Source organism: Miniopterus natalensis, chromosome 10 (assembly GCF_054644295.1).
Source record: "Miniopterus natalensis isolate mMinNat1 chromosome 10, mMinNat1.hap1, whole genome shotgun sequence".
NCBI lineage: Eukaryota > Metazoa > Chordata > Mammalia > Chiroptera > Miniopteridae > Miniopterus > Miniopterus natalensis.
The window spans coordinates 70115857-70138860 of NC_142090.1; the positions used below are offsets into that span (position 1 = coordinate 70115857).

The 23004-nt window shown below is 37.0% G+C and overlaps 1 protein-coding gene across 3 annotated transcripts in view; it reads left to right on the plus strand.

Moving 5' to 3' along the window:
- HDAC9 (histone deacetylase 9) overlaps window positions 1-23004 on the plus strand; it is a 480635-nt gene that overhangs the window by 422823 nt on the left and 34808 nt on the right. For 2 of the 3 annotated variants that reach the window (XM_087821194.1, XM_087821193.1), the window contains one exon: window positions 21247-21375. The exons of the other annotated variant lie outside the window; for it this stretch is intronic. In XM_087821194.1, coding sequence (XP_087677320.1) covers window positions 21247-21375 — 129 coding nt within the window. The remainder of the gene's footprint in view (window positions 1-21246; window positions 21376-23004) is intronic. 3 annotated transcript variants of the gene reach the window in all.

Below are 23004 nucleotides of genomic sequence, written 5' to 3' on the forward strand. Positions count from 1 at the left end.
ACTAGATAGCATGTCTGCTTATAAAAATATTCACTCCTAATCTTATTCCAGATTGACAAAAACCGGAGCATTTGTATATATCTTAGGACTCTCATTGCCATTGTTGTGGTGATGCTTGCCTCACGTTGGCAAGAATTATTGAAATATACTCTTGTTGATGATTTTTTTTTAATCCTTACCTGAGGATATTTTTTCCATTGCTCTTTCATTGAGAGTGGAAGGGAGAAAGAGAGAGAGAGGGGGGGAGAGAGAGAAACATCGATGTGAGAGAGACCTGTCGATTGGTTGCCTCCCATAGGAACCTTGACTGTGGCCGGCATCAAGCCTGCAACCGAGGTATCTGCCCGTGGCCAGAATTGAACCCAGGACCCTTCGGGCCGAGGGCCGATGCTCTAACCACTGAGCCAAATTGGCTAGGGCTCTTGGTGTTAAATTTACACCTGTTTTCCCAGAATTGAGAAGCAGCGTGGCTCAGTAACACAGGCTTTGAATCCATCTGCGTTAGAAACCTGGATCCTCAATCTTGGGAAATACACTTGACCTCCTTAGGCCACATTCTCATCTGTAAACAGGGAATAATTGTTACACTTGGTTCACAAGGTTATTTTGAGAATTCAGTTGAGTAATGCAAGGAATGTGCTTCGGATCACACCTAGAACTTAGGGAGCGCTTCATCTTAATTTTCCCCTTCAGTTTGATAAGGAATTGAGTTTCATTTATTTTCACCAGGTTAACACTGAATCCCTTACTGTTGTGGAAAGTCTTTTTAAAGTCTTGCATTGTACCCTTTATTGATAAAACAAGAAAATTGAGCAGAAAGTGAAAAACATTTTTAGTTTAAGCTATGTGCATCTTGCGATGCTGATGCCAAGAAGGGAATAGTCCCTGGCATTTCAGAGCCTGGTATGGTGTCCGAAGGTAGCAGCAGCCCTGTTTCTGTCCTTTCCCGTAGAAGGAGCTCTAAATGATGCTCGGGGCTCACTAGGGCCAAACTGGGTTCTAATTTCTGCACTGACTTCATTTTTAAATAAATAGACTACAATTTTTAGAACACTTCTAGATTTACATAAAACTTGAGTAGACAGTATAGGGGGTTCCCATATTACTCCCCATCTCCCCCAGAGTCTCTGCTCTTAGTAACATCTTGAATTATTAGTGTGGTACATTTGGTCCAGTTAATGAACCACTGTCGATACATTACTATTAATGTAGTTCATAATTTACATTAAGGTTTATTCTTCATGTTGTAAAGTTCTGTTTTGACAAATGCGTAATGTCACGCCTTATATCCATTATTGCAATATAATAGCGTCACCGCCCTCTAAACCCTCTGAATTCACTCTGTCTATCCATCCCTCCCCCTGACCAACCTCTGGTAGCTGCTGATATTTAGACTCTCTCTATAGTTTTATCTTCTGCGGAATGTCTTATAGTTGGACTCACAGAGTATGTAGTCTTTTCAGACTGGCTTTTTTCACTTGGCAATGTGCATTTAAGATGCCTTCATGTCTTTTTATGGCTTGAAAGTTCGTTTCTTTTCATCACTGAGTAATATTGCACGGCACGGATGAACCACAGTTTGTCACTTTACCTGTTGAAAGACATCTTGGTTCTTTCCAAGTTTTAGCAGTTACAAAGCTTTACCGACATTCATGTGTAGGTTTTTGTGTTGGATACAAGTTTTCAATGCAATTTAGGTAAATACTTAGGAATGTGATAGCTGAAATTGACAGAGAAGCTGCTAAACTGTCTTCCCAAGTAGCTGGGCCATTTAGCACATTGCCCAGCAGTGCGTCTGAGTCCTGTTGCTCCACATACTCAGCAGCACTTGGTATTTTCGGTTTCAATTGTTTGATTTTCACCTACTCTAATAGGTATGTAATGGTTTCTCATTGTGCTTCTGATTTTTAATTTCCTAATATTTTTCTCTATCCCCTTATTTTTAATCTCTCTGTCTTTATATTTAAATTTTTTTTTTTTTACAGGCAACATATAGTTGGGTCTTTTTGTTTTGTTTTGTTTTGTTTGTTTTAACCCACTCTGACAGTCTCTTTAGTGTATTAGACCATTCACACTTAAAGTGGTTATTGATATACTTAGAATAATATCTACCACGTTTGTAACTGTTTCCTAATCATTATACTCACTCCCTTTATTTGTTTAATCTTCCCCTCTTTTTCTGACTTCTCTGGTTTGAATTGAGCATTTTATATGATTCCATGTTCTCTACCATCTTAGCATATCAGTTATACCTCTTTATAAAAAAATTTCCTTTGTGGTTTCCTTAGAATTTGAAGTACACATTTAAAACTATCACATCCACTTTCAAATGATGTTATACTGCTTTGTAGGTATAAGTACCTAATAACAGTACCAATAATAGGTACCAATAATTGGTAATATAGGTACCAATAATAATTGGGAATACCTAATATTCCCAATTCCTCTCTCCCACCCTTTATAATATTGATGTTGTTAATTTCACTGTTCCATAAGCTAAAATCACCCAATACATTGTTAATATTATTTTCCTCCATAAGGAAAATAAAATATTTTACATTCATTTATTCCTTCCTTTATATAGAACTGAGTTTTGATCTGTACCCTTTTTTTTTTTTCTTGCTGAGGAACTTATTTTAATATTTCTTGCAAGGCAAGTCTATGGGCAACAAATTTCCTTGGTTTTTGTTTATCGGCAAAAATTTTTATTTCTACTTCTTGTTTAAAGGATAGTTTCACTGAACATAGAATTCTAGATTGCTGGGTTTTCTTCTTATAACACTTTAAATACTTCTTGCTAGTGTGGTTCCTGACAAGAAATTTGGTGTAATTCTCAGTCTTGTTACTCTATAGGCAAGTTGTTTCTAATGTCTTCTGGTTTCTTGGGGGATATTCTCTTTATCTTTGGTTTTCTGCAGTCGGCTCTGATATGCCTCGGTGTTTTGATTTGGGTGTTTATACGGCTTCATGTTCCTTGAGAGTCCAGCCATTATTCAGATATTCTCTTGCTCCCTTATCTTCTTGTTATTCTGGGATTCCCCTCATGCGTATGTTGCATCTTTTGTAATTGCCTTAGAGTTCTGGGGTATTCTGTCGGTTCTTTTTTTCTTTGCTTTTCAGCTTGGAAAGTTTCTATTGACTTGTCTTCAGGGTCATTGCTAATTTCCTTAGTTATTTCCAGTCTGCTCATGAGCCCATCCAAGGCATTGTTTGTTTCTATGCTTTGGATTTCAAGCATTTCCCTTTTTTTATATATATGTATCTTTATTGATTTCAGAGATAGGAAAGGAGAAAGAGAGAGAGAAAGATAGAAACATCAATGAGAGAGAGCCATTGATCAGCTGCCTCCTGCATGCTCCCCACTGGATATTGAGCCCGCAACCCAGGCATGTGCCCTGACCGGGAATTGAACCGTGATCTTCTGGATCCTAGGTTGATGCTCAACCACTGAGCCACACTCGGCCGGGGTCAAGCATTTCCTTTTGATTCTTTCTTAGAGTTTCCATTTCTCTGCTTATGTTTTCCCATATGTTATTACATGTTGCAACTTTAAACTACCATATTTCATTGATTTTAAAATGCCCACTTTTTTATTTACTTTTATTTTATTTTTAATTGAATTTGTTGGAATGACATTGATTAATAAAATTATATAGGTTTCAGGTGTACAGTGTTATAATACAACATCTGTATACTGCTTTGTGTGTTCACCACCCCATCAAGTCTCCTTCCATCACCATTTATCCCCCTACACCCCCTTCTGCCTCCCCGCAGCCACCATCAAGATGCTCATTTTTAAATAACATCTGAAATCTGAGAAAGTCTAATGGATATCATAGTTTAGCAATGTTTTTGCTTTTTTAAAAGTGGTATTCAAGGTAGTTGTACATGTTACAGTTGATAAATCACTGTAGTATTTAGAATTAAATAGTTTAGAATAGTAAGATTCCTTGTGCTAAAGAAAGGACACAAATTTCTATGTGATTTTCAGCCATCAAAGGAGAGGGAGGTGGAAAAGACTAGAAGAAAGAAGGTAAAGAGATTAGCCAAAGAACATATATGCATAATTTATAGACAACAGTGTGCTGTGGCCAGAGGGAAGGAGAGGCGGGTGAGGCATGGGCTAGGTAGAGGTGGGAAGGGGGGGAATGGGGACATCAGTAATAGTGTCAACAATAAAAATACAGTTAAAAATAAAAATTATAAAAAGCATAATAGAAAAATAACGTTCCCAAGATTTTTTTTTTAACTCAAAAGTTAGTTGCAGTTAGGTTAAAATTAACAAAATGGTTCAAGTTTTATAATTCAATAAATGAGGCGCTGGTCTCACAGACTGTGTATGCAATATGTATGGTAACTAAGAGCAGGTATTAATTGAGACTTGTGTGATAATTAATCAACCTTGTAAAAACTTTGAAAATCTAACTCAAGTTATTTGCTTGTGGGGGGAACTAGTATGAAAAAGCTAATACAGACTAGAAAGACAAAGCATGGAAAGTAATCTCATGGTTTGGGGTTAGACCTGGCTGAGAATTCCACCATGGTGCTCCCACTTAGAGCTGCGTGACCATGGGCTAGTTACAGGACTTCTCCGAGCCTCACTTTTTTCAAGTGTCAGGTAAGGAAAATATTTGCCATTCACGGTTATTGTAAGCAATGAAGTTACTGCATGAAAATGCCCAGAACAGAGCCTGACATATGACAATCTCAGTATATGAGTTTGAGTTACTAGGATTAATGGTGTGGCATTAGTAGTAGGAATTGTTTGTTGTAGCCACATAGTAAAACTGTGAAAGAATTGGAGTGGCAAAGGGAGTCTCAATTTGTGGCCTTAACCCTATCACTAATAAATGACCTTGAACACACCATTTAATGATTTGGGATCTTAGATTTCTCAATTAATTGAAAGATTTGGATCAAATGATTCCTAAGATTGTGTACAAGTCTAACAGCAAATATGTCATCATGCTTTATGAAGAGTAAGATAAGAAAATGTTAATGATTTGAAGGATGTATAAATAAGAAATAAATGATGGTGCCTTTGAAGGGTTGTATCTAAAATTTATTTTAATTAACTGTAGCAAAGGCTAATGACATATCTCCCCTCCCCCAAATGCTCAATTAGAAATAGGCAGGACATTTTAGATAAGATTGGAATGAGAAATTGGCAAAAAATAATAATTAAAACTTTAAAACATTTAGCCATCTGTTGTATAATCATGAGAATGATTGAAAAATGACTCCTAATTTATAATATTCACAATTATATAACTTGAAACACTGGAAAAATAGTCCACACAAATATATGCACTTATATATCTCTAGATATATCTAATGAAACAAATTAAAAGATGACAAACCAGATTATCAAGTATTTGTGATTACATTTTCTTTTAAATTTTTAACCACCCACTGAGCTACTTTGAAATGAAAGTGTCCTTTATGGCAAAGAAGTTGGGAAGAAACCATTATCAGCTTGCTCAAAAACCTTCTTAGTATTTAAGGCAGGACATAAGAACAGTTTTAACTGGCAGCTAGGTTTTTCACTAAGTGGCCTTAATTTACCTATACTGAGTCATCTTTATTTCTTTCTCCCTGTCTCCTCTTTTATAAAATTATTTGCTTTTGAGCTTTTTTTGTTATAATATTTATACTGATTCCTCCATTCTATACTGTAACCCATTCATACATGACATAAATCCAAAAGTCATTTTGTATGAAAACTTCATTCTCACATTTTCTTTATCTGTATTCCCAGTTCACTGTAATTTTTGCTGTAAAAGCTGGCAAGCATATGTCAGTTATTAGCTATCATATTTTATACAGTTTTTATCTCATTCTGCCCAATTGGGTGATAAAAATGTCCTTGAAGAAAGTGTTTATATATCTTCATTTCTTAACTAACAAATCACACATTGTGCTGGGCCTGTTCGTGGGTATTAAAGACATTAATATGCCCTGGCCAGTTTGGTGGAGTTTATGGTAGTTCTCCAGTGAATTGGCCTGGGAATGAAACTGACGGGCATTCGTCCTTCTAAAGGCAGCTCTGATCCCAGTAACTCTCCTGTTCACGGTGCTGTGGGGGTCTTCACAGTGCCCCAGGCCTTTCCTGGGGGGACCTTCAGATCTGATTTGCCTACTCACCCTTCAAAAGGCATCTCAGGTCCTACAGTGTATGGGAAGCTTTTCCAAATCCTTTACCTCCCTACCCCAAAGCAGTGATGTTGAAATATTTTACAATTCAGCTCCCTTAATTTGTCCTGACTACCTGTCGTTATTCCTGTGTAAACACTGCCCCTCTATAATAATGAAATTTACTCCATGGCAGGATTTGTGTTTTATTTGTGGCTTCAACTATAAAGACCACAGTATTTGTATGTATTATCTCAGCCTTTCAGCGTTTTGTGGCTGTAACCAACTACCACACAATGTGGAACACACATGCATCTGAAAAACAAATAAAAATTCACAATACCTTTATCATGGATGATGGTTTCTTCCCTATTCTATTCTATTTATTTTATTTTAAAGTGCTGGTTGCAATACAGTAGATTCATATCCCATATTTTGGTGAAACATCATCGGGGATTATCATGTGATGTTTGTGAACTGAATATTTGCCAGGGAAATGCACTGAGAACTTTGTGACATAAATCATGTTTTGGGAATAAAAAATATAATGTCAAAAGAAACATAATGATTAATTAATTACATGAGGATGGTATTTACCTACTTTATACACTTTGTTCCTCTCCAGTAAAACTCTTGTAAACGAGAGAGCAGCCAATTACCTTGCTATTATAGTTGATCATGAATAAATGGGTAATCTATGGATTTTGAGATTACCACTGGCAGGAATAATATTGAAATATGTATGCATTTTAAATATGTTTATAAAATAATCATATGGAAAGAATTCATATTAACAGCTAGTTAGATGTATGTGGTAATAGATAACATGAGTCACTTCCTGATGGGTACAATTTTAAGCATCTTGCTGTATCTCTTATTGACTCCATACAACCACCTTTAAAATACATCTCATTATTTCTCACCAGGGGTGTAGACAAGGGAAAAGGAGAGGTTAGTAATTTCCCTCAGTCTCATTCTATTTATATGAGCAGTAAGTACAATGCCAGGTTTGAAAACAGGGAGTTTGATTTCGGAACCTGGTCTTTCAACTCCTATGTTTCATACATAAATAAGTGTTATCTAGTACTGTATCACTGAAAATGGCAATTTTGCTAAAATGAAAGCACCATGCTGATGCATCCTAATGAAAGCAGTGAATTAATAACGAAGTAGATTGTGCCCATTGTAATTTAACTTCAGTCCAATGACAAGTAATGTTCAAAATATTTTAGAAATAACAGATGAGTTTGGATTATTCTTTATAAACCCAACTACTACAGACATTTTCCACTGAAAACAAATTATTTAAAACCACAAACTGATATATTCTTTCTACATTTTAATATTTAAACTTTTTTAAAAAATAAACTCTCCAAGAAGTAAAAATTATTTTAAGGTGGCCCTTGCAAATATGTTTTCTACAAACAAATATGAACTAATATATTGATCAGTGACAGAATTCTGAGAAACTGTAAATGTAAATTAGTGCCATAATAGGATACTTTGTAGTCACTATACAAGAAAATATTATTTTCCCAATATGTTATATTTCTTTAGGGTGATAGGTAAACTTACGGAAACATAAAAACTAATAGATATACTTTATTTGTGCTTAAATAATCCATGTAGAAGCTATTTTACTTTTTAAATTCATTATGTTTATAATACAGTTATAAGAAAAAACATATGAGGAATATTTCCCCAGCTTCATAAAATGTTTTTTAAAGACACATCTGTTATGTTTTCCGTTATCATTACATGTACATACATATAAAATAATTTCCCTGTGGGTTCATGACTAGGATAGTGTTTGTCTTCCTTGAAGAAATAACATGATTATTTACTGCAACTATACAATTCTTTTAAAAAAATTTCTTCCTTGTCAGAAACTAAGCTATTCAATTTGCTCAGTTGAAGTAACTATCTTTAGTCTACACAGAGATTTTCCTTACATGTATTTTAACTTATGGGGCTTAAAAGTTGACCCTCCCATCTTTTACCTCAAGTCTTGCTCTTTCTCAATCCTACTAATGCCTCTACCCCAAGCATGCAGGTAGATCACTGGATTCCCCTTTGGCTCCATCATTTTCTTCCCTCTTGTCCGGTCCATCACCAAGTTAAGACCTTCCCCCCACCCCCAGCTCTTTCTCTCTTTTAAAGTAGGAATCACCATTTTAGATGTGTTTTTTGTCCCGTAATACGTAGTGTACAACCTTGCACAGAGCAAGTGCTCAGTAAATAGTTGTTGAAAGAAGTGTCTCGCTCTTCTTTCTGTCTAACTGCTCTTAGTGCTTGTTCAGAAATGTGGAATCATAATTAAAACCAGTAAAACAAGAATCAGAGCAGCATTCTCTGTTTTCCACTCCTAGCTTAAGAGCAATGTTTCAACCACCTGAAATAGAACAAACTGGTTAGAATAACAACGTTGTTCTTTGAGCCCCTACAGAACATAAATTCAGTGAAAACCTGTTCAAACCACAACTCTAATTAAAGGTTTTAGCTGCCAAATAATATGTTCTGGTTAAAGCCAAGTTCGTGTTATGGAGTGTTTCATGAAGAACGGCAAAAGCTTTATACTTTGCTGTTGATTTTCTCATGGGAAACTCATGTAAAGGAGTGATACCTCCCTGTTGACTTTAACTTTTAGAAATGCAAAGCACGCTGAAATTGTACATAATTCTCTTCTAAAGAAAAGGAAATAGCATTTCAATGGTTTTCCTCAGTGTCTTGTTGAGTTATGATGGGGCACAACAATTGATTTACCAGATGGGAGTTGCATTTTATATTTAGCTGATTAAGTTGTAGGAGACTGGAATTGTATCTCATACCATAAAGATCACATGTAAAAGCAAACATATTTTAATTAACTACTGAAAGTGGCTAATTAGAGGTTTAAACTTTTTTCCCCTCTTTTTACTTACATTGCACCAAAAGGAAATTGTTCTTAGAAATGGGCCTTATCATACAGTTATTTGGCTTAATGATTTAATATCTCAAATGGAATCTGTTTTTTAAAAAAGTAAAATGGTCCCACTTGAGTGAGTTTTGGAAATTGCTTGCTTATTGTGGCTATTTAATATGTATGAAGTACTCTTAGCATTTTAGAATTAAAATAATTTACGCCCTTATGGAACTTTAGCAGAAAAAGTTTAACGTAAAAAAGCTATATTTTTGTGCTTTTTCCCCTCCTTTGTATCTTTTTACAAATAAACAAATATATTAATAAAACCTTTGCTTTTTATAGAAAATTATATCTGTTAAAGTGGTAAATACTAATTTTAGGTAAACTATTATCCTGGTATTTTTGCTAAGTGATGGACATATATCATTAATAGTTTTCTTTAATGTCCTACTTTCTTACCTAAAAATAATACAATAAAAACATAGCACAGTAAAACCTGATCTCATCAGAACCTGTATTTCAGAATATTCAGATTTCCAAAGCAATACCAACCTTGGAATTCATTAGACTGTTTCTATAGCTCCTGTAATAAATTACCACAAACTTAGTTGCTTAAAATAACACATATTTATTATCTTACTGTACTGGAGGTCAGAAGTCCAAAATGAGTCTCATTGGGCTAAAATTGAGGTGTCAGTAGGGCTGGGATCCTTTTTAGAGGCTCTAGGGGCAATTCCATTTCCTTGCTTTTTTCAGATGCTGGGGGCTGCCCACATTTTCTATCTCGTGGCCCCTTCCATCCTCAATACCAGCAATGACTAGTAGAGTCTTTCTCACACTGCATCACTCTAACCCACCTATGCCTCTCTGTTCCATATTTTTAAAGAATCCTTGTGATTATATTGGTTAACCTGGATAATCCAGGATAATCTCTTTATGTTTAAATTAGCTGATTATCAACCTTAAACCCATCTGCAACCTTAATTTCCCACTTACCATGTAAAATAATAGTCACAAGTTCTGGGGAGTAGGACATAGATATCTTTGGGGAAGAGACTTTTTTTTTGCCTACCTCAATTACTAGTTTTTATTAGGATGATGTTTTTTTTCTACAGGGTACTTTGACTTACTTCCCCTTTATCATTTTATTTGAAGTTTGTTTTGATGTTTACTTATTCAGACAATCATCCAGAGAAAGTTAACTAAGGAAAGGATGTTTAACTGAAGATCTGTTTAGAGAAAGGTTCTGGGGTGAGCTTCATAAATTGAGAGGCATAATATTGCCTTTTACATCAGTCTGAAACAGATAATAGTGTTTCCTTATAAATATGTATTATAAAGAAAATTCACGATAAAGATGATACAGCAAAATTATGAATTCCACAGAAGCAGAAGTGAAATTACCAGGAACATTGTAAAACTACCAAGTTTTCAAAGTCAGAACTTGCAAAGAAAAAGGAATAATAACAAGACCCGCCCACATGACTTGGAATGTCAGAAGCAGAAAGCAAGCGGGCATTGGAGCTGGGCGGAGGACAAGCTCCTGTTGGCCAGAAGTCAACTAACATTTTGTTGTTGGTGCTGTTGACTTACAGCAACTGGATGTATCTGAGGCCAAATAGACTAGTGGTTGCACCTAAAGACCTGAAATTATATTGAAGCAGTTCTAAGTAGCAGTAATTAAACCTTAAGTAAATATAGGTATATGACAAGATTAATCAGAAAGCCGCTTAAACTGTGCTAAAAACCTTGATTCCCTAAAGAGACTGAAGGGACCCTCTTCTGCATAGTGTCCTAACCCAGAACTCTGGAAGGCTCCCTGGCTAACAGTTCCCCTTCTCTCACCATCTGCTCTGTCATTGCTTGCTCCCGAACCTCCTCTTTCTCATCATACTTTCTGCTGTTGTTCAGCACCCGTTCAGTTTAATTCCCATTCCAGTTCTTGACCATTCTCTGACTCCACCATACCCCTGTCCAGTCAATCCTCTCTGGCTTTCTAAACTTTAAACCCAACTACCCATCCTTCTACTTAAGAATTTTTTAATACCTCTTCTATCACGTGCAAGGCTAAGGCCCTTCCATGACATACACGAACTCCTTCCTCCCTCCCACCCTCCCTCCCTAACTTTCTCCCCTATTTTCCCAACCCCACCATTCATGTCCCTTTGCCCTAGCACTACAGAACAAGTGGCAGATCCATGAACAATTCTCCCTGTTTCACACTCACACAAACCGTTCACACCTGGTTTTTCAAATGGTCCTTGCTCTTCGTAAAATGTGTACTTGAATAGCTTATACTCCTCTTTAAGTGCTCAGCTGATACATTCTTCCTCTCTGTTAAGCTTTACTTGATACCTTCCTGTCACCCACCAGGCTGCCCTAAATGTTCACTACATTCTTTATGCCAATTATGTATGCCCAAATATACCAGGACATATTTCTGTGCATATATGTCTATATTAAAATTAAAATTCTCTACTTAGGTAAGAAATCCTTAAGGATAATATCTATAATATATTTGGTATTGTATCCCCAGCATCTTCAGAAAGTTCTAAAGAGCACTGAATAAATGTATCTTACATTATATAAATAAATATATAGAATAAAATTGTAACTAGTATACATCTCTTTAGGTATTTAAAAATATAGCAAGATCCTTTATAAAAGAATTTTTAAAAACTTAATTGGCAATAATATTTTATAGGAGAGATTGAGTGACTGCTTTTGGATGGCTATAAACTGAGCAAGTCAGCAGAAAACAAAGGAAACATGAAAAAAGCTAGAGAATGATTTTGTAGCTTTATGGGAATGAACTGAAAAATTTCAGATAAACATCAGAGACAAAGTTGAAAGTCGTACATTTGAGGAAAGTAAGTTTTATGGCATTTAAACTAGACAGTGATTTACTCTGTTTACTGTGTATCATTCCATTCAATACTTTTGCACTTTATGTATAAAGCCAGGAGAAAGGATATTGCTGTCCACATTTGCAGGCAAGCAAATGGAGGCACAGAAACATTGAATAATACTTTACCCAAATCACACAGTTAATGGCAGAATCTAAACTGGAAAACAAATCTAGACTCTTATGACTGTAACCAGGTGAAGTTCATGCTGAGAGCACAAATAAGTATAATAAAGGTTAAGTTTATGCTGGTACCCAGGGAGTTATCAGGAGATAGATATTAATTTTCTGAATGAGAACTTGTGTGTTGACCCAGCATGTGTCTCTAGCAAATACTGGGCTGCCCCGGGGCAGAGCTCACCCACTAAGATGGTCCTCACCTGGTCGTGAAATCAGGTCACACCTCTGTTTATACATGTAGCTCTGAAGTGTCTGGGTAGAAAGTGTGTTAAAAAGATTTACAGCCACAAATAATACTATTCATGACATTTCTATTAAAAAGAGTATATAAAAGGTACACCTAATAGAAGATAAATATAAAACTGTAAAACACATGGTGTCTCTTTTTTTTTTCATGCATAGACAGGAATTAGTTCATTACTGAAAAGATGAATAGAATTGAGTAATTCTGAATTTTTATTTATAAGTACAGAATTTTAGAACTAAAGAGGATTATTAGGAAAAAAAAGAAACAGATGGATAAATTCAGACTTTCCCTGAAGTAGCACCTTATTTAAGTTGTGAAATACTAGCTCAGAGTAAGACTGTATTGTAAACCCTTAGGCTTTAGGCTAAAAAAAGAAAATATTTTAGAAACTGAGTTGAAGAAAACTAAAACATGCTCCTAATCTAGTTTGTTTTATTAAAGTGATCATTCAAAATTTTGTATATTTTAAAAATGTAGATCTTCCAAATTTACATTAGAAAAATTAAAGCATATAAAGGAATTAACATAGAAATGTGTTCTAGGCTGTATGGGATATGGATTCCCTTGACTCCCACACATAGTAATTTTGATGCCTGCCAGAAAAAGGAAATTCCTCCTCCATCCCACATCTGCTCTAGAAGACCTCTTATCCTACATTCAACATCAAGAAATTCTTAGAAATTAGAGAATTTGAAATTCAGCCAGTTCTCTTCTCAACATTTGCAAACCAGCCTTTTAACATAAGTTTTCTTTCACGCGTGGACACGTGCGAACATGCATTTATTCGTTCAACAACTGTTTATTGAGACCCACCACGAGTCTGTGTAGTTGGTACGCACTGAGAATAGACATAAAATTGGTTGTTACATTTACTGCTCTGAGCGCTACGTGTGGTATTTTCAGTGAAACAGTGAGGGTTAGAGCCATATTGCAGTGGTTTGAGGTTCAGAAGTGGTGGTGGCAAGTGTAAGGCTACGTAAAAATAATTTTAAAAAACTTGACTGTGAATTAGACAGTAGCCAGTAATACCTATATCTCAGGAAGGCTTCTTTTTAATTGAATGGGAAAGAGCTGAGCATGTCTATATGCTGAAAAGAAAGCCAGAAGAGAGAGGGAGTTTGAAGATACAGATTGAGCAGTGTCTGTTAGTATTGCAAAATTCAGCTAAATTTTGCTTGATATATATCTTTGAAGCCTTAACTTCCATTCAGCATCCCTTCCCTACCCTGCCAGCATATTTAATCTCCAGCTCTTCCAGTGGGCAAAGTGGTTTCCTCTACATAGAACTGCACTTCCCTCCCGCCTCTGTGGGTCAGGATCTCCCTGGACCCCTAGGATTTCCCCACAAGGCCAGAGGATCTCTATCTTATGGCCACCAGGCCACCACACTCCGCTTACATCTGTCACATGGCATTGATTGCAGCTAGTGTATTGCTCATTCCTGCTGGACCATGAGTACCTAGGAGAAAAGGGTTCTCTGTACTCTCTCTGAGGCATTTGCCTCAGTACTGACACAGCCCTTTTCTCAAGCATTGGTTCATTCATGGAATAAGCCACTAATGGGTTTATTCTATCTAATCGGCCCTGCAGAAGTGCTAAATAAACAACAGGAACCTACCTAGACAGGTTCTCACACTTTCCCAGTCTTCATGGAACGTGCAGACTTGGCTCTCAGTATTGTTATTCAGTACTCTTAATTGAACTTAATCAATGGAACCGATAAATAGTTTAATCTTACCTATAGTGATGAAATATTTCATCACATATTATAACTTTAATTTCTTTCTGTCCAGAATAACAATATTTGATTAAAGTATCTTATCTGTTAAAAATGGTAGTATTTGCTCTAGCTGGTTTGGCTCGGTGGTTAGAGCGTCAGCCTGCGGACTGAAGGGTCCCGGGTTCGATTCTGGCCAAGGGCACATACCTCGGTTGCAGGCTCGATCCCCAGCCCCGGTCTTTGAGAGAGCAGATGACCAATTGATGTGTTTCTCTCACATCGATATTTCTCTCTCTCTCCCTCTCCCTCTCCTTCTCCCTCTTTCGCCTTACCCCTGCTCCACTCTCTCTGAAAAGCAATGGAAAAAATATCCTTGGGTGATGATTTTGAAAAAAGGTAATATTTACTTTAAATGTTATAAAAAATCTAAGAAAATAGTTATTTCCTCCTCCCTTTGTCCTTGTGTGTATGTGTGTTTTTAAAGCATTGAGTAGTATATGTGCATTCATTCATTCAGTAAACTTTTACTGAGTGCAGACGAGCCAGCTGAGAAGCAGATACTCTGGAGAAACACTGGTGAGGAAACGGAAGCAGGAGTTAGCAGAGAGCACTGCTCCTAGATTGAGGGAACTGAGAGCCCTGCCAGGGGCCTTGGAGCTTTGGAGGCCCTTGCACTGGCTCCTGAGATGAGGCACCCTAAGGGAAAATGCCCACCCAGAGCTCACAGCCCTCCCAGTCTCCCTATGAGCATATCCAGTGAACATGAAGGGCTTCTATATACCATGATAGGTGATGTTGAATTTTTGTCTAAGTCATTGGCTTAAAGAATATTCATAATTTAGCATTAAGAGTGAACAGAGATAAAATAAACCCAGTCAGTAATCATTCTTAGTAGATGGTATTGTTTTTACACCATAGAACAAAATCGTGTAGAAATTATAAACAGGCAAGTTAAAAAAAGTGCGGAAAGTATGTGAAGTCAATTATTAACCAAAAAGTATTTAAAATATTCTGAGTGAAAAATCCGAAAAAGACTATTGTCATTTTTGTAATTGTCCTTATAGGTAACGTTGCACTCAGCAAGGCGGGTAGACCAGTTGTGTGGCCTTGTGTCCCTCTGCGGGTCTTTTCATTTTAGTTGTTTGGTTTTATTTTAATATAAGTTCCTCAATCTTATATGTGTACTGCATTAAACATTCATCTCTTCAACATCTATGGAACGACTTAACCTTTTGACTGCCAGCCAGGCGAGCTAGTAACTTTGCTCCACCTCTCTAAGCTTCCACCACAGTGCTTGGTAGGCATTGTGACTGCTCTAGAATAGATGGTGAAATGACTCGTGGAGGGTTGCAGTTAGTACATGGGGAAGTTAGCCTTGAAATCTGGGAGTCTGCTCTGTTTCTGGGAGAGACCTCCCTGCTTCTACAAAAGATAGTTCCCGTGTTTGTATGTGTGTGCATGTGTGAAGACGACACTCACACACACCCAACTCAGTGAAATGAAAAGTCTGCGCCATGTCCCTTACTGTGCCCTGGAATCCAGATTTTTTATGCTGCGCTTCTGCTATTTAACTTTACTGTTTATTTGCCACTGTTTACCCTCATATCCTGTCACACCCAAGTTCATCCCCTATCATGGAGATGGGTAAGAGAAAAAAAGATGTGATAAAATCAGCTTATGAGGCAGTCTTCGCAAGTTTTCTGTTTCCTTTTGTTCAGTTGTCTTCTTTTAAGTAAAAAGAAAAAGTTTTTAGTTCTGTCCTCTTTATTCTAATATTGATTGTTTTATTTAAATAATGATAATCAATTTTTCATGCAAGGTTTCCATCTCCGCAGACAAGTGCATTTAGATGGGCACACACACTAAAAAGCTTTGCTTCTGTTTCTGCGATTAATTGAGATGCAGAGAGTGATGGGTGTGGGGTAAAAATAGAAATGCAATTAGTGCAACTAGGCATGAAATACGTTCACATACAAGCAGAATGTCTCCCCAGTTAGTGATGTCTTTCTGGGCTCTTGAGGATTTACATTCCATTAGTAAGTCACTGGAATGGAAATCTTCAGACTTTAGGGAGACCAGAACATGAAAAAAATAATGGAATTAACTTTAACTGCAAACTGAGTCAGCACAATAGGTCATTAATTCTACCGCGTGGGTATATATCATGCTGAGCTTCAGTGGGTGGGCTTCTGAAATGTTAGGACTGAGTTTATAAAGCATTGCAAGGACTAAATGATGGTTATCTATCATTCCAACCTTCGTCCTCACCACTGACATACTAATATCTACTGTGAATCAAAACCAGTATTGAAATATAGGCCAAAGTTTTTGCTAAAACCAGTGGATATGACCCTTTACTTAGGAAAGTTGTATATAATACTGTTATCAGAGAAATGCGTGGATGGCCTTTCTCCATTGCTAGTGGGGGTGAGGTTCTTGGGGTGCCACTGCAATAAGCATTTCCGGAGGCCCCCACGGGAGGATGAGATGTGGTAGGAAGCTTTATTTGCGTGGAATTATATCCCTCGGTTTGCAAAGTCCTATTTCCCTTAATCCAGTCCTGGAAAATAGGCCGCTGGTGATTTAGTAGAGCTAGGAGCAAAGCCCGTGTCCAAAGTTTCCTTTCCATGGTGGCGCTGAGTCCAGTACAGCATTAGGCTAGTTACAGTCCATCAGTCCATTGTGTGGGGTCCCCATGGCGGTGGGCCACGTGAGCTAATGCAGAGGTGAGAGTCCCGCAGGCCAGGAGTCACGTGTGAGCAAGCAAGAGGCAAGAAAGCAAGAGAGAGAACTTCTTTGTTTAGGAGCTTAAGTATCTTAAATCTCCCTGCTCTTGCAGTGGCCATGCCTACGTTGGCCAATGACCTGTTCCCAGGTGTGACTGATAGGCAAGTATCTTCCCTGTGTCACCCAGACTTTACTGGGCATGCCTGTAATATGGCCTTTCCTTTCCTCCTTTCCAGTTGTTAATAACTGGGTTTGTTACAAGGATATCAGTATATTTTAAGAAAATTAATTTATGTTGCACTTTATAGAATATCAATAATTCCTAGTGTTAAAAAGCTATGTCCTCCATTGAGAGAGGGGAAAAAATTAACAATGCCTCAAATATTATTGTTCCAAATTGAGAAATTACATCTTTCTGTATATTTCTATAACCAGTGGAAGTTGATTGACTTTGCTTTCTTTAGAAATAACTGTGGTGACACAAATGTTTTAAAATAAATTTCTAAGTATAAAATGCTTTGAAATATTTCGTATTTTCAAGCTACCTATAGCACTCCCTGATTTCTGACAATCTTCATCTCCCTCCCTTACTCTGTCCTGCATCGTCTCTGAGGATCTCTAACAGGTATCATCTCCTTTGATCCCCGTGTAGTACAGTTATTAACAACTGTCCTTACTGATTGCTTACCCCAGGGTTTCTCACACTTGGCAGTACTGACATTTGGGACCGGATAACTCTTTGTTGTGTAGGCTAGAGTATGCATTGTAGGATATTTAGAAAGATCCCTGGCCTCTGTCCGCTAGATTCCAGTAACAACTCCCCATACTGACAATGCCCGTTAGTGTCAAAATCTTTCCTGGTTGAGAATCACTAGTTTATTTTCTACTAGACATTATTTCATTTGATTCTATCATAACTTTGCAAAATATGTAGGACTGTGTTCATCACAACCTTGACAGGAAACAGAACGTACACAGTATGGGTCATAGACTTACGATGCTTAGGGATGTTGAGGAGCCCAGGAAATAGCAACAGCAGGAAGCCATAGGGCTGAAGAAGCAGGGAGAGAAAATTGTGTTCCTGGAGCGCTGGGCAAGGTGGAGCCATGGACCACAGCACCTCCAGAAGGAGACGGATGAAGGAGAGGCAAAGCTGTAGCCAGTGATGCGAGAGCAGAGGATACCCTGGCCCCTCCCTCCTCCTTAATCCTTAGGTCACTAGCCAGTCCTACCAGTAGGCTGAGCTCAAATGAAACCCAGCCAGCAAAGGACTGGAGTGGTGCAATCCTAGGACTCAGTCTCCATGGACTTAGAGACAGACAGAAATGGAATCTGTTAGGAGACAACAAAGGAGGGGGGGGTTCAGGAAAAAACTACCCCCAGTTTTAACATGGAAAACTGAAGTTTACAGATACAAAGTAATTCATCCCAAGTCAAATAGCCAATGTATGGAACAGGCATTTAAATGCACATCTAAATAACACTCTGGTTTCTCTCCAGATCGCATGAATCTTTCCCCTTTCTAAATGCGCATCTGTTGATGTGCTCTGCAAAGGTATCACTCAAGCTAATTTGCATGAATGAACTTTTAGTTGAGCCTCTGAATTAGTCCAGGTTATTGATTTTAGTAGCTGACAGATGCAAGACCAGAACCCAGTTCTCATTCCTAATCGGTGTTCACTTTTTTTTATGTTGACCCATGGGAAGAAATTTAAGAGCTATCTATCCAGCCCGTTCTCAAATAGACTTGGAATGAAAGCTATTTACCGACCTGAAAAGCTTATGGAATTCTAGGTTTCATGTAGAATGTTTCAATGGCAGGGGCTGTTTTTCCAAGTTCTTGCACAATTTTGTCTTGATTTTGGAAACTGCCCCAGCTCCTGTGGTGTGTCAGGAGAGGGAGGGAGACTGGACTGAGAATCAGGGGGTTGGGGCCCAGCACTGGCTGTCATTCTGCAGGACTAGGGGCAATAGTAAAAATTCTATAAACCTCTCCTTCCCTTTTGTGTTCACCCAGATCTTCATAGTTATTTGCAGGCATCTAATCAAGGGGTCACAGCCCTGTGGAAAAAAGTAAGGGGTTAGACTTTTATGTTTCACAGCAAAGAGTCAAGCTCAGAAAGCACTGGAATCTCACCAACAACCCCATAGCTGGGAAATGGTGTCATGTGGACTCAATTCTACACGTTCCTACTGAAAACACGGTGCCTTTTCTACACCTTTTGAAGTGTTTAATCAATTGATTTACTCCCTCTGGACAGGCAATCTATAGTTTACTCCATTAGGGTTCATCATAAAATCATGCCTCGATCCAAGTCTCAGAATCTGATTTTTGTCCTAGATACCCATACAGTTAAGGATTACACATTTTTTTTCTTTCTAGGTTTTAGATGAATATACTTATTAGTTATTAGCTTTTCAGTGACAAAATGAGTGTGATTAGGGGAATTTTAAAATAAATATATACAGAAAAAAAGTCTAAGTAAAGTGAATGCAGTCCCATTTTCTCTCTTCAATCCTGGGTGAGTTGGATGCTAGCCATTCAGATTCAGACTTCTCCACTGAGATAAGGTGGTTGGACTCCTGGAAGGTCTGGCAAGAACCTTACGCCTGCCCCCAAACTGTTTTCCTTTTTTTGCCTCAAAATGGGAGGCCCAAGAAGTAATACATTTCAGGGGTACAGTTACTGAGCTTTCTGTTCTCTATCCTGATTTCTGCCCTCTCCCCACCTTCTAGTTTTAGAACATTTTCATGACCCCATTTTTTACTTTTTAAAATATTTTCAGGCATAAGATCAGTTGCAGAACACAAAAAATTAACTTGTTTTGTTTTTTGTAACTGAAGATTTCCTTCGAATTCTTATTTCACTTAGCTAGTTCTAAGAAAACCTAGAATGCAAGGGTTCTCTGTCCAAGGAGAAGCTGCAGAGAAGGGGTCAAAGAGAAAAACTTAAGTAGAGATAGTTGAAATCTAAAGGCAAAATAAATAAAGTGATAAAATTTTAAGTTCTGCTTATGATACTTTTTGTAGTCTGGAAAAATAGAAAATTCCTTCAAGGAAAGTGTTTTCACAGATCAAAAAAATCTAGCTAAATTATAACATTGTACCAGATATAGGTGATTAACAGCGCTTTGAAAAAAGTTTTGTAATTTGTATGGTGTTTGGACATAAGGAAAGGTGGAGGAGCAGTATTTCCAGTATTTAGAAGGCTGAACTTGAGCTGGACGACCTGATTACAGATCCTGGCTTCATCCCATTTTACCTGTGACCTTGGGCAAGTTACTTACCCTCTCTCTATGTTTTGGTTTTTCGTTGATATATAATTGAGGTATAAAAATCCATATGCCATATGGATTTTTTTATGGTTAATCAAGTTAATATTGACAAAGTGTTTAGAACAGTTTGTCATAGAAATCACTATATAAAATTTAGCTATCACCAGAAATCACTATATAAATGTTAGCTATCACTGTATAAATCAGTGGAATATAGGAATCACTATATAAATGTTATATAGAAATATATAACATAGAAATAACTATATAAAAGTTACCTATCATCAGAAATGTCTTTTCCATAATCATTATTGTCTTCATCATCACCACCATCATTGTCATTGATTTCTACTACGCAGAAATTCAATCCAACGTTTCCATTCTTCTAAAACATAATTACTTAAAAAACTAATAAGGACTAATTATAACGCATCACTATTTAGAGCAGTTTAACCAAAGAAATAACAGCATATATATGAATAATGTGCATTTGTCTTTTGGAACGTATAAACTAACTCACAATTTTTTAACTCTAAGACTTGGCCACCCTTCCTTTCTAGTTCATTGTATATTCAATGTACAGAAAGTTTTATTCAAAGTGATTCTACTTGGTTTGGTATTATTAATGCTGAGTATATATTCCCAGGATTTTAAGTTAGAAACTACTGACAAAGAAATATTCCAGAAGTCAGAGTGAGACATAAATTATATGCTACCGAGGTGTCTTCTTACTACCAGAAGTCAGGCCAGAGTCCCTAAAATCACATTAGGGTACTGTTTTTGTGCTTATTGAGTTTCACCCTTGAGAAAATTAAAAGAGCTGACAATGAAAGATAATAAATCTTACTCTGACCCAAACATATTTAGTGACTAAATTTCCCATTACCAATCCCATTCTGTTAGAAAAAATAAGTAGAAAACGGTTTTAACTCCTTTCCCACTTCACATTTATAGAAATATTATAGCATTTCACACATATCATAAAAATAATTACTATGTTTTGTCTGTTTAATTCAAGGTTAGTGCTTTATTTACATGCTTCGGATTTTAATTTGAGTTGAGAAGGGACCAAGAAAAGGGGAAGCCACTTTTTATACACAGGAGCAATTGGCTCTCTGTTTTTAATTTTTATCTATTTTTCTTTGTCTCAATCCCCAGCCTCTGAGCCCAACTTGAAGGTGCGGTCCAGGTTAAAACAGAAAGTGGCAGAGAGGAGAAGCAGCCCCTTACTCAGGCGGAAGGATGGAAATGTCACTTCATTCAAGAAGCGAATGTTTGAGGTGACAGGTAATTGAGGACTGGGCAGACACACACTAAAAAATGCTGGTAGTAGAAATGAAAAAAAAAAAAAAAAATAGTTAGAATAAACATGCCTGTTGCATATTAAAAGTATTTTGAGGAGTAACATTTCTTGAAAGAAGATAATATTGAAAACTCACAAGTAGTTCAGTAAACCTTGCCACATACTCGCCAACTGTGTTAAACAGGAAATGAATGAAAAACAGAAAAGTGTGTCCATCTAGGCATAACTAGGAAAGCCAAAGCTCACCTTAATCTTTGCAGAAACACGCAGTCCATTTGGGGAATGCCAACCAGGAGAGTATAACTTTTAATGAAATTTGATGAGAAAGGAGCAGAGGGAGGTCCAAGAAGAACACTTCCCCCATACTCAGACATGAATGTACAAAATGCATCTGGGAAAATTAAACTGCGTAGAACAGCAAACCTTGACTTTTCAACAAATTTACAGAACTCATAAATGACTTTATGTGTTTACTAGTGAACTGGGACTTATGGCAGGAGGGGGATATATTGCCTTTTATGAAGGGAAAGAATCTGTCATTTTCACTAGTCTCAAATGGAAGAGTTCTTATTTTTTTAGCTGCCCAGTTAGTAGTGGGGTGAACAGGTTAGGAAATTCAACCTGATGTCTTACAAAGCCCCGTAGTCCCAGTTGTAGCTGGTCTGAAATTAGAGAAGACCTAGGGATACAAGAACCAAAAGGGCTCACCAAAACAATAATACCCACTACTGTTTATTGAGTACCTGCTTAGGTCTATGCATTGTGGCCGTTCATTTCCTTGGGCTGCATCTATCAAGAAGTGGGAATCTACAACCATTTTCCTCCATTCTCAAGAAAACGTGCGCTTGTACCAATGTGATTAGTTGATATATCATTTCTCCAACACCAGCTCTTATCCTTAGCAGATTTTTTAAAAGTACTTGTTTTCTGTATTTCCTTTGCCAATGACAGTGTCTACTTTGGGGAGATAATATATACAGAATTGTGGAAGTACAGGATCCTCATGCAGCTTATTAGTTTGACAGGTTATTTAGGGGAAAAAGTTTAGTCTCCAATTTTAACAGATGAATATGTTTATCTGAAGAAAACTATTAGTGGGAAAATTTTTCCTTGAGGGATAAGAAATATTAAAAAAATAAACAAAAATTATTTTACTAGAGTTTATGTTTATTTTATAATATCAAATGCAATCACTAATTTAGACCAATTGAATTCTAAATTCAGAGTTAATAGACTTTATTTTCAAGTAAAAATCTTCTGTAAACTTTCATAGTAGAGGTCCTTGGTGGGGGTGGGGTGTTGGGGAGTGAACCTGTATCTTAATGAACGCAAAGAGTAATGAACGTATCAGTCGACTGATATAAATAGATATAGGTGATTTTTCCAATTGGCGAGAGGAGGCTCCCTCACAGCAGAAAACTTGAAGTAAACAGAAAGCCATATAAATTGCTTTTTTTTGGCTTCAGAATCTTATTACTTAAGGTCATATTTATTTATCCCAATGTTCTTTTCTATTTTCCTGTTAATCTCTTGTCTTGAGCATAACCTTTCCTACACAGTCACATCTCTCTTGACAAATTACAGTGAAATTTAGCTTAAGACCTATCGGAGTT